At 43.7% G+C, this 12,638-nt stretch overlaps 1 protein-coding gene across 1 annotated transcript in view; it reads right to left on the bottom strand.

Moving 5' to 3' along the window:
* The window catches only part of LOC128652757 (olfactory receptor 56A4-like), a 159,433-nt gene extending 155,251 nt beyond the window's left edge, over positions 1-4,182 (bottom strand). Inside the window, exons 1-3 of the mRNA XM_053705688.1 lie at positions 4,113-4,182; positions 2,735-2,854; positions 1,824-1,931 (exon numbers count right to left, since the gene is read on the bottom strand). Of these exons, the coding sequence (XP_053561663.1) occupies positions 1,824-1,931; positions 2,735-2,854; positions 4,113-4,182 (298 nt within the window). The remainder of the gene's footprint in view (positions 1-1,823; positions 1,932-2,734; positions 2,855-4,112) is intronic.
* Between the last annotated feature and the right edge of the window lie 8,456 nt (positions 4,183-12,638).

Genomic DNA, 12,638 nt, shown 5'->3' on the forward strand with positions numbered 1-12,638 from the left:
ATAGTAAATCTAGTAAGCATATTAGTTGCTAACTAGCAGATAGTAATGCCAGTAAATCTAGTAAGCATATTAGTTGCTAACTAGCAGATAGTAATGCCAGTAAATCTAGTAAGCATATTAGTTGCTAACTAGCAGATAGTAATGCCAGTAAATCTAGTAAGCATATTAGTTGCTAACTAGCAGATAGTAATGCCAGTAAATCTAGTAAGCATATTAGTTGCTAACTAGCAGATAGTAATGCCAGTAAATCTAGTAAGCATATTAGTTGCTAACTAGCAGATAGTAATGCCAGTAAATCTAGTAAGCATATTAGTTGCTAACTAGCAGATAGTAATGCCAGTAAATCTAGTAAGCATATTAGTTGCTAACTAGCAGATAGTAATGCCAGTAAATCTAGTAAGCATATTAGTTGCTAACTAGCAGATAGTAATGCCAGTAAATCTAGTAAGCATATTAGTTGCTAACTAGCAGATAGTAATGCCAGTAAATCTAGTAAGCATATTAGTTGCTAACTAGCAGATAGTAATGCCAGTAAATCTAGTAAGCATATTAGTTGCTAACTAGCAGATAGTAATGCCAGTAAATCTAGTACGCATATTAGTTGCTAACTAGCAGATAGTAATGCCAGTAAATCTAGTAAGCATATTAGTTGCTAACTAGCAGATAGTAATGCCAGTAAATCTAGTAAGCATATTAGTTGCTAACTAGCAGATAGTAATGCCAGTAAATCTAGTAAGCATATTAGTTGCTAACTAGCAGATAGTAATGCCAGTAAATCTAGTAAGCATATTAGTTGCTAACTAGCAGATAGTAATGCCAGTAAATCTAGTAAGCATATTAGTTGCTAACTAGCAGATAGTAATGCCAGTAAATCTAGTAAGCATATTAGTTGCTAACTAGCAGATAGTAATGCCATTATATTTCGTACTTTAAGAAGAATAATGGTTTAAGTACTCTATGTGCAGAGTCAGCAGACCTTGACCATAGAGATTATATGCAATGACATCATTTGTCTATAGTCTATTATTTAATGCGAGATAAAAGAGACTACATTGAAACTAGGGATAGCTCTAAAGTCCGTTCTAATTTGTACCGAAACAGGGCCCCAAGAAAGAGTGGGAAGCATCTGGAGCACTATATGGTAGGAAATAGTGCTGCCCTCTAGTGCTCTTAATAATGAATAACATCCTTGCAAAACTGCTGCCCTCTAGTGCTCTTACTAATGAATAACATTCTTGCAAAACTGCTGCCCTCTAGTGCTCTTACTAATGATGACATTCTTGCAAAACTGCTTGCCCTCTAGTGCTCTTACTAATGAATAACATTCTTGCAAAACTGCTGCCCTCTAGTGCTCTTACTAATGAATGACATTCTTGCAAAACTGCTGCCATTTAGTTCTCCAGAAATGGGCCGGCTCCTAAGCATACGTCCCTGCTTTTCAACAAAAGATACCAAGAGAAATATGTCTCATAATCACATTATTTATCTGCATTTCATTTCCCTGTGTGATTTATGTTCTGATTCGGACCCAGGCTCCCCACTCTACACAGAATACAGCCCAGAGGGGCTCAGTGAAGGTGGCAGTGAAGGTGTGTAAGTGTCTGATTGGGTCACACATCTCATAAAAGGACAGACGGCCCGGCCTCATAGTCCAGCAGTATGCAGAATCTCTGGCAGGATACAGTGAGAGGTAATGGGATTTGCTGGAATCATGGAGCACTGAAAGGTCATTATTAAATCCATACAGAGTCCAGTACTTGCGGTTATCTCTGGAGCCATGACAGGCTGCCGTGCCTTTTTGTACTTGAATAGCAAATGCCTACCTTCCCAGACACCTGACTCACTGGTCTGCACTTCCAGTAATGACATCCCGAGGAAAGCTCCTGTGCTTAAAACCTGAGAATCCTTACACTTTTCTGTTTTTTCTTCATCTGCAGGTTATTTCTTGAATAAGATACAGTTTTTAAGTCATGTGATACAGTTATAAAATTAGCAGCTGCGTTTACATTTAGTAAACATATCTGACACCTTCTGCACATATAGCTTTCTCTTTACATCAGTCACAATATCAGCTAAAACCTCTGTCAAAAGGTTAGTGAGATCAGACTCTCATCCAAATCCCCTCCAGCAGGGACCTGTTTATCACCTCTCTGTGTGACCTCATTATCTCCCTTCTCAGCACCACAAAAGTCCTCTCTGTGTGATTCCTGTAGGACAGTTAATGGGTCAGTCTGGCTGCGCAGCTCTCAATGTGACAAATCTTCCTGGTCAGTTCGTCCTTCTCTTTGTCCAGCTGCTGGATCAGATCAGAGATTGTGAGTAAAACCTGCTCCTGCTGCCGGGTGATCTCACTCAGGACTCGCTTCTCTAGGTCTTTCAGCTGTTTCCTGATGTCCCTAATCAGGGCAGTCAGTCTCTCTGTTACACCAGCTGCTTTCTCTTGCACCCCTCTCCTGTGCTTTCTGCAAGACTCTGGACTCTTTTCTCAGTCTCCTCTCTATTTGTGGTCAGTTTCTGCAGACATCTCTCTCGTTTATTTTTCTTCTTCTCAGAAGCCTCATTCAGCAGCTCCACCTGTGTCCCTGTGCTCTCCCGACCAGGGAGCAGGATGCACAGATACAGGCAGCACTCCCTCAGTGCCAGTAATATTTCAGCAGCTCCTTGTGTATGGAGCATTTTCTGTGACCCCAAGATGGTGGTGGGCCTCAGTTTAAGACGTGTTCCTCAGACTTACTGTGTACCCTCCAGGTGGTCATCACACTAGAGAAGGCCTCACAAATGCAGACAGGATTAGCAGCAGAGACAGGTAAGTGAATACAGTAAGAGCAGCTGATCCAGTCTCCTCCTGCCCCACCTGAGAAGCAAGAAGAATCTGTATTACATTAAATAGTTTCAGGTTCCTGTTTAGTTCAGGTCTTGCAAAACAGGAATTTCTGCACGCAGGACAAGAATAAAGACCCGACCCCTTCTGGCTATCCAGCACACTGTTAATACAGCCCAGGCAGAAGTTGTCAGGACCGCAGCTCAGAATGACTGGATTTGTATAAATGCTCAAAACAGATGGAAGCAATTTAACTCCTCTCTCAGATCAGCAGAAGCCATGTTTGTATCCAACAGCAGGGAAGGAAAGTTCTACAGCACTGAGCACAGGGAGATTTATCAGTAGGACGTTAGCTGCTGAGTATTAACCCTGAAGTACCATGCTAATAGTGATCAGCTTTGTAGCCTTAGTTCATCAGTAGGTACCTTAGCTTGCTGAGTATTAACCCTGTAAGTACCAGACTGTAGTGATCAGTTTTGTGCCTTAGTTCCTCTCATATCAGCAGAAGCCATGTTTGTATCCAACAGCAGCAGACCCCATGTTTGTATCCAACAGCAGCAGACCCCATGTTTGTATCCAACAGCAGGAAGTGAAAAGTTCTTTATTCAGCACAGGGAGTTTACCAGTAGGTCGTTAGCTTGCTGAGTATTAACCCTGTCGGTTCCAAGCTGTAGTAATCAGCTTTGTGCCTTAGTTCCTCTCATATCAGCAGACCCCATGCTTGTGTCCAACAGCAGGAAGTGAAAGTTCTTTATTCAGCACAGGGAGTTTACCAGTAGGTCATTAGCTTGCTGAGTATTAACCCTGTCGGTTCCAAGCTGTAGTAATCAGCTTTGTGCCTTAGTTCCTCTCATATCAGCAGACCTCATGTTTGTGTCCAACAGCAGGAAATGAAAGTTCTTCAGCACAGCACAGGGAGTTTATCAGTAGGTTGTTAGCTTGCTGAGTATTAACCCTGTAAGTACCAGGCTGTAGTGAATCAGTTTTGTGCCTTAGTTTCCTCTCATAATCAGCAGAAGCCAATGTATGTATCCAACAGCAGCAGACCCCATGTTTGTATCCAAACAGCAGGAAGTGAAAGTTCTTTATTCAGCACAGGGAGGTTTACCAGTAGGTCGTTATGGCTCTTGCTGCGATTAACCCTGTAAGTACCAGGCTTTAGTGATCATCTTTGTGCCTTAGTTCCTCTCATATCCGCAGACCCCATGTTTGTATCCAACAGCAGGGAAGGAAAGTCTCTTTATTCGCACTGGGAGTTTATCAGTAGGTCGTTAGCTTGCTGAGTATTAACCCTGTAAGTACCAGGCTGTAGGTGATTCAGCTTTGTGCCTTAGTTCCTCATCATATCCGCTGGACCCCATGTTTGTATCCAACAGCAGGAAGTGAAAGTTCTTTTATTTCAGCACAGGGAGTTTACCAGTAGGTCGTTTAGCTTGCTGCGTATTAACCCTGTAACGTAACCTGGCTGTAGTGATCAGCTTTGTGCCTTAGTTCCTCTCATATCCGCAGACCCCCATGTTTGTATCCAACAGCAGGGAAGGAAAGTTCTTTATTCAGCACAGGGAGTTTATCAGTAGGTCGTTAGCTTGCTGAGTATTAACCCTGTAAGTACCAGGCTGTAGTGAATCAGTTTTGTGCCTTAGTTCCTCTCCATATCAGCAGACCCCATGTTTGTATCCAACAGCAGGAAATGAAAATAAAAGTTCTTTATTTCAGCACAGGGAGTTTATCAGTAGGTCGTTAATCTTCGCTGAAGTATTAACCCCTGGTCGGTTCCAAGCTGCCAGTGATCAGCTTTGTGCCTTAGTTCCTCTCATATGTTTGGAAAAATGGAAATTTAAAGGGACATTAAAACACTTTGAGATTGTTAATTATTTATTTTGTCCCCATGTTCCTATAATTTTTGAAAAATTATGTCATTTTCAATTTCTGTTAATGTAAGTGCAGACTCTATATTTAAAGGGACATGAAACCCAAAATGTATCTTCTCATAGATTAAGATCGTAGAATACAATTTAAAAAAAGCTTCCATTTTAGTTCTGTTTTCAAGAGCTATCTAGATAGGTAGCTTTGCAACTGTCTGACGCTCTACATGACAGGAAATAGGGCTGCCATCTAGTGCTCTAGCTAATTTTTAAGGATGTTGCAAAGCTGCCTGTAATATAGTGCTGCAGACACGTGCACGCTCCTGAGCATTACATCTTCTGCATTTCAACAAAGGATAACAATAAAAAATTAAGAAGTAAAATTGTGTATGTTGTCTTAAAATGTTTGTTCTATCTGAATCGTGAAAGAAAATGATTGGGTTTTATGTCCCTTTATTAACCCATGTTTACTAGGGCTATTTGTTTTTGATAGGGACACTGCGCATAGAGCGTAATAGCGCTGTCTTGCACCTCGGTGGAGACACCCACAACCAAAAAAAACATTAAGGACCAGTGACGTACAGGGTATGCTCTGGTTGTTATGGGGTTAAAGGGATATGAAAAACTCAATTTTTTCTTTCATGATTCTAGAGAATTTGTTAAATCCTTGCTTACACTAAATGGAGCCCTAAAACTTTACAACTTATTTCTTTAATATTTAATATAATGTACAGAAATACATCTGTGTATTATCCTCAGACTAATCTTTGCTTTAACCCCTTAGTGACCAGACCATTTTTCAATTTTCTCTACTGTTAAGGACCAGGAGGTTATTTACATTTCTGCTGTGTTTGTGTTTAGCTGTAATTTTCCGCTTACTCATTTACTGTACCCACACATATTATATACCGTTTAATATACTAATATACTGTACTCCACGATATTATATACCGTTTATATACTCATTACTGTACTCAACACATATTATATACCGTTTATATACTCATTTACTGTACACACACATATTATATACCGTTTAAATACTCGATTACTGTACCACACATATTATATACCCGTTTATATACTCATTACTGTACCCACACATATTATTTACCGTTCTATATACTCATTACTGTACCCACACATATTATATACCGTTTATATACTCATTACTGTACCCACACATATTATATACCGTTTTATATACTCATTTACTGTACCCACACATATTCTATACCGTTTATATACTCATTTACTGTACCACACACATATATATACCGTTTATATACTCATTACTGTACCCCACACATATTCTATACTGTTTTATTATACCTCATTACCCTGTACCCACACATATTATATACCGTTTATATACTCATTTACTGTACCCACACATATTACATACCGTTTATATTAATCATTACTGTACCCACACACTTATTTTATACCGTTTAATACTCATTTACTGTACCCACACATATATATACCGTTTATATACTCATTTACTGTGCCCACACATATTATATACCGTTTATATACTCATTACTGTACCCACACATATTATATATGTTTTATATACTCATTACTGTACCCAACATATTACTATACAGTTTATATACCTCATTTACTGTACACACACATTTTACATACCGTTTATATACTCATTACTGTACCCACACACTATTATATACCGTTTATATACTTATTTACTGTACCCACACATATTATATACCGTTTATATACTCATCTTACTGTACCCCACACATATTATATACTGTTTATATACTCATTACTGTACCCACACATATTATATACTGTTTATTATACTCATTACTGTACCCACTCACTATATTATATACTGTTTATATACTCATTACTGTACCAACAACATATTATATACTGTTTATATACTAATTACTGTACCCAACATATTATATACTGTTTATATACTCATTACTGTACCCACACATATTATATACCGTTTATATACTCATTTACTGTACCCACACATATTACATACCGTTTATATACTCATTACTGTACCCAAACATATTATATACCGTTTATATTCTCTTTTACTGTACACACACTTATTATATACCGTTTATATACTCTTTACTGTACCCACACATATTATATACCGTTTATATACTCAATTACTGTACCCCACAACATATTATATACCGTTTATTACTCATTACTGTACTCACACATATTATATACCGTTTATATACTCATTACTGTACTCCACACATATTATTATACCGTCTTATATACTCATTAACCTGTACCCACACATATTATATACCGTTTATATACTCATTACTGTACCCCACACATATTATATACCGTTTATATACTCATTTACTGTACTCACACATATTATATTACCGTTTTATTACTCATTACTGTACTCTCACATTATTATTATACCGTTTATATACTCATTACTGTACCACACACAATTATATACTGTTTATATACTCATTACTGTACCAACACATATTATATACTGTTTATATACCTCATTTACTGTACCACACATATTATATACTGTTTATATACTCATTTACTGTACCCACACATATCTATATACTGTTTATATACTAATTACTGTTCCCACACATATTATATACTGTTTATATACTCATTACTGTACCCACACATATTATATACCGTTTATATACTCATTTACTGTACCCACACATATCTACATACCGTTTATATACTCACTTACTGTACCCACACATATTATATACGTTTATATACTCATTTACTGTACCCACACATATTATATAACGTTTATATACTCATTACTGTACCCACACATATTATATACCGTTTATATACTCATTACTGTACCCCACCACATATTATATACCGTTTATATACTCATTACTGTACTCACACATATTATATACCGTTTATATACTCATTACTGTACCCACACATATTATATACCGTTTATATACTCATTACTGTACCCACAACATATTATATACCGTTTAATATAGTCCTTTAAATGGACTTTCTAAAGATCTTTTGTCTTGAGTTTTGATAGTGTAGTGGACCCCTACGTGGGAATGAAACGTATTAAGGGCTGTGGCCTGGCAAGGAATAGGAAAGTAAAGAAAAGATGGAGCTGCAACAATGTTGCAGCTTAAGGGGAGTGACCTCACCTAGGGGTTTAAGAACTGATGTTCTGGAGAGTTCTGCCTCCTTTCCTCTGGTTTTCTGCAAGAAGTTGGAGTTGTTTGAGTTGCTGTCAGTGCATGAATCGTGCCAGGCGGTATCTGTCCCCACCTAAGAGAGTTCAGGGATGGGTCCCCAGGTGGTAGTAGGGCTCCTGTAAAGGAGGAAAAGAGTGCTTAGTGAGGAGAGACCCCCTTACTATGCAGGAAGGGCATGATTCTATGTGGCCAGGGTTCTAAGGCCCCCTCTCCAGTCCCCCCAGGCTCTCCCTCATTATATGAGGTTGCAGAGTCGAGTGGGGGAGAGACTGAGGTGGGGGAGGTAGTTGATAGGCCCGGAGGAGGAAAAGTTTGAGGAGGCCTCAGGCCCTGGGCCTAGTGGCTCAGGGCTGGAGGGCCTATCCTGTGGAGGTGTCTACCTATTCTGAGCAGTGGCTCGGTGCAGGGCCTTCCAGGCCTTGCGGCTGAGGCTGCTACAGGAGTGATGTCCCTCCTGCATGCTTGGTGTGGCAGCAGTTACCGCCCAGGTGTCGGCAGGCTTTGGGCCTGTTTCCGGGCCTAGTAACCAGAGCAGGCCTCAGGCCTAGTTCTGGGCCTGGGATTGGGCCCATCTTTAGGGTCTGAGGTGGTGTGGGAGTATGGAGGGCGTGGCCCCTCAGCCCGGGCTTGATCTGGGCCTATGTGGCCTGGGTCCGGGCCCCGGAAGCAGTGTCTGGATGGCAGGAGGGGGCTGGTGTGGGTTCCGGTACAGGGGCAGGGTCGGCCTTAGTGCCAGTTCTCACCTGGCCCCGGCGGTGGGAGCGTGGGCGGCGGTTCAGTCGGGCCTTCAGGCCCTGGCTCTGGGCGGCCAGAGCCGGGTAGGCCTGTAGCCAGCAGCAGCCCAATAGGAGATGGCTTCGGGTGCAGGGCCTTCCGGTAACGGAGAGCGTGCAAGTGTCACGCCGTGGCCCCCGTCCCTTCCAGTGATGCACTTCCGGTGCGGCATACAGAACCGGAAACACCCCTGCGAGGCCGCGCAGTAAGCGGGTCGCGAGGGGGAGTGGGCAGCTAGGTGCGGGCAGGAGCGGGTCCTCGCGCGGTGCTGTCCGAGCGCGCCGAACAGGTAAGTCGAGAGTATCAGGGCCGAGGACCCGGCCCTGCTGGAGGTGCTAGGGGCAGTGTGTTTGGTCCCGGCGAAGTGCTGGACAAGTGATGCAGCAGCAGGGACATTTGGAATTTTGGTGGTAATATTGTTAGACAAGTGTCCGGGGGTGGGCATGCAAGAGGATGGCTTTACAGGACTAGGAGAGGACATGGTGTACAGGGCCCCAGTGCGGCCTCAGCAGGTGTTTGTAGATTCCAGTGGGGGCATGAATGTGTGGCTTCCAGGGCAGCTAGGGGGCCCACAAGGGCAGGTAATGCAGCCAGCAGGGCATCAGGTTATCCCACCAGCGCTGATGACAGCTACTGCAGCCTCTATTGAATGCTTTGGGTTACGCTTGGAGTGCAGACGGCAGGGAGGGGGTATGCAGGTAGCTGGGGGTGTGAATGCAGGCGGGGCAATGCTCCAAGGCCCCTGGTACTCCCCGACGTTTCTGCTGTTTTACAGGGTTCCAGCAGCAGGTTGCCATGTGGAGGACTCCAGAAACAGCCAGGTCCCCTTTCACTGGCCCAGGCGAATAGAGAAGCAGCCGGGATGTCTGAGGCAGTACCCTTCTACATCGACTTGCGGATCAGCCCGTCGGGCGGAGCAGCTGAGACTTCTGGAACTGGTGAGACTAACCACACTTACACTGGGGGGAGGTGGGTTCCTATACATCCTCAGAATCAGGGTCAGATAGCGATCAGTCGTTGGAGCTGGAGGGCAAAGACAAGTATAGGATGTTCAGGCTGCTGAACAAGTTAGTGTCTAATCAGGGTACGCAGGCGGTAAGACAGACGGGGGAGCTTAGGCAGGTGGAGCAGGCAGCCTCCCTTAGTCCTTTAGCAGAGCAGACGGGCCCCCCTCAAGGGAGTGTAGGGCGTAAAGCGGCACTGCTCGGGGATACTTCATCCGTGTCAGGTGCACTGTCTTTATGGGCATTGAAAACTAAGACTGTGCAGCGAATTACAGACAGGCAGGTTTGTTAATGTGTTCAAACTGTCGTTCGAGGCACAGAGCACCAGAAGGAGAGGAGTAAAGCTGGCACAGGGCCTAAGAAGTTAAGCGCCCAGATGCGTACTTGGAATTGCATCGCTGTTTCAGAGTTCTGGGCGCTTGCTACTTGGAGAAGCACCCTGATCAGATGCAGGCAGTCATCAAATACATTTAGATACGAATTTGACTGGATCTGTCAGAGGTACAAAGAGGGGGCGTGTGCGCGCGATAACGATGATGAGTATCGCAGAAAAAATGGTAGGGAACTCATTTTGAATTTCGGTACGACCGATATGCATCTGCAAGGGTGCAGAGCTCCCTTTGCCCAAGGTCCGGCATAAGGGGATGTGACAGCAGTGTTGGAAGTTTCCAGGACCGGCAGTGTGATAGGGGCACAGCATGCTCCTTTCGTCAAGTCTGCAAGTTTTTGCGGTGGGGGTCACCCCAGGTTGTGAGTGCAAAAGGCGGGACCTCAGGGCTGACAGAGGCCAGGCTAAGGGCAGGAGCTGGGGCAAAGTAGCGCCCACCCCACTGAGGGTGGACGTTCTTGAGCTTTGGCTACAGTTTACCTGGACTGCAGGCAGCTGGGTGCTGCTGGTGGGGTCTGCAGGGAGGGTTTTCGGATCCCCATCATGGCTTACGTGAGGGGGTTGGCGACCGGAGTATCCAAGGTGGTGTGGGCGAGAAACTTATGAAGGAAGTGCGTTTCTCGGTAGAAAGTTGGGCCCCTTTGCGGAGTTACCAATAGTAGATTTGGTTGTGTCTCCCTTGGGGGTGGTACCCAAGAAAGAGCCAGGGCAAGTTTTGGCTGATTCAGCACCTGTCCTAACCAGGCAGGTGCATCAAGTCTCAATGATGCCATTGATCCCGAACTGGCTTCAGTGCACTACCAGTCCTTCGACGGGCCATCTTGAGGTGGTGTTGCAGGCAGGGAGGGGGGCCTGAATTGGCAAAAGTTGACATTGAGTCGGCATTTAGGTCTGCTGCCATTGCACCCCATGTCCTTTCTTGGTTAATGGGGTGTAAGTTACAGGGTGGAGTATTTCGTGGACAGATGTCTTGCCCATGGGAAGTTCCCTGTCGTGCGCATTATTCAAGATGTTAAGTTCCTTCCTGCACCTGGGCGTGGTGGTCACGGCTGGGTGGTCACAATGTCAGAGGATGATGCGGGCTAGCGCATTATTAGTGATGTCGCGAATTGTTCGCGGTGAATAGTTCCCGGCGAACATAGCTTGTTCGCGTTCGCAACGGCCGGCAAACATATGCGATGTTCAATCCGCCCCACTATTCGCAATCATTGAGTAAACCTTTGACCCTGTATCTCACAGTCTGCAGACACATTCTCAGCCAATCAGCAGCAGACCCTCCCTCCCAGACCCTCCCAGGCTCCTGGTCAGCAGGCCATTTTAGATTAATTCGGAAGCTGCATTCTTTAGTGAGAGGAGGGACAGTGTAGCTGCTGCTGATCTTAATAGGGAAATTGATAGCTAGGCTAGTGTACTTCAGTGTCCTTTACAGTCCTGAAGGCAAATCTGATCTCTGCTGTTAAGGACAGCACCCAAAAAGCCCCCTTTTTAGGGCTAGAACATCTGTCCTGTTTTTTTTTTCCTGTGTAATCTAATTGTAGTTGTCTGCCTGCCAAGCCACTTGCCCCAGTGCCACCACTCATTATCTGGCTGTAACAGTTGTGTAAATTTAAAAAAAAAAAACTTTTTTGACTGTGAAACATCAGTCTGTAGTGTAATCTAATTGCAGTTGCCTGCCTGCCAGTGTTTGTGCCAGGCCCACTTGCCCAGTGCCACCACTCATATCTGGTGTAACAGTAGTGTAAATTGAAAAAAAAAACTTTTTTGACTGTGAAACATCAGTCTGCTTGCTGTAATCTAATTGCAGTTGCCTGCCTGCCAGCGTGTTGTGCCAGGCCCCACTTGCCCAGTGCAACACTCATATCTGGTGTAACAGTAGTGTAAATTTAAAAAAAAAACAACCTTTTTTGACTGTGAAACATCAGTCTGCTAGTGTAATCTAATTGCAGTTGCCTGCCTGCCAGCGTGTGTGACAGGCCCACTTGCCCAGTGCCACCACATCATATCTGGTGTAACAGTAGTGTAAATTTAAAAAAAAAAAAACTTTTTTGACTGTGAAACATCAGTCTGCTAGTGTAATCTAATGCAGTTGCCTGCCTGCCAGCGTAGTGTGCCAGGCTCACAGCGTATACTGTGCCCACTTTCCCAGTGCCACCAGTCATATCTGGTGTAACAGTAGTGTAAATTTAAAAAAAAAAACTTTTTTGACTGTGAAACATCAGTCTGCTTGTGTAATCTAATTGCAGTTGCCTGCCTGCCAGCGTGTTGTGTGCCAGGCCCACTTGCCCTCAGTGCCACCACTCATATCTGTTGTAACAGTAGTGTAAATTTAAAAAAAAAACAAACTTTTTTTGACTGTGAACATCAGTCTGCTTGTGTAATCTAATTGCAGTTGCTTGCCTGCCAGCATGTGTGCCAGGCCCACTTGCCCCAGTGCCACCAACTCATATCTGGTGTCACAGTAGTGTAAATTTTCAAAAAAAATTTTTGACTGTGAAACATCAGTCTGCTTGTGTAATCTAATTGCAGTTGCCTGTCTGCCAGCATGTGTGCCAGGCT

Source organism: Bombina bombina, chromosome 3 (assembly GCF_027579735.1).
Source record: "Bombina bombina isolate aBomBom1 chromosome 3, aBomBom1.pri, whole genome shotgun sequence".
In the NCBI taxonomy this organism is placed as follows: Eukaryota; Metazoa; Chordata; class Amphibia; order Anura; family Bombinatoridae; genus Bombina; species Bombina bombina.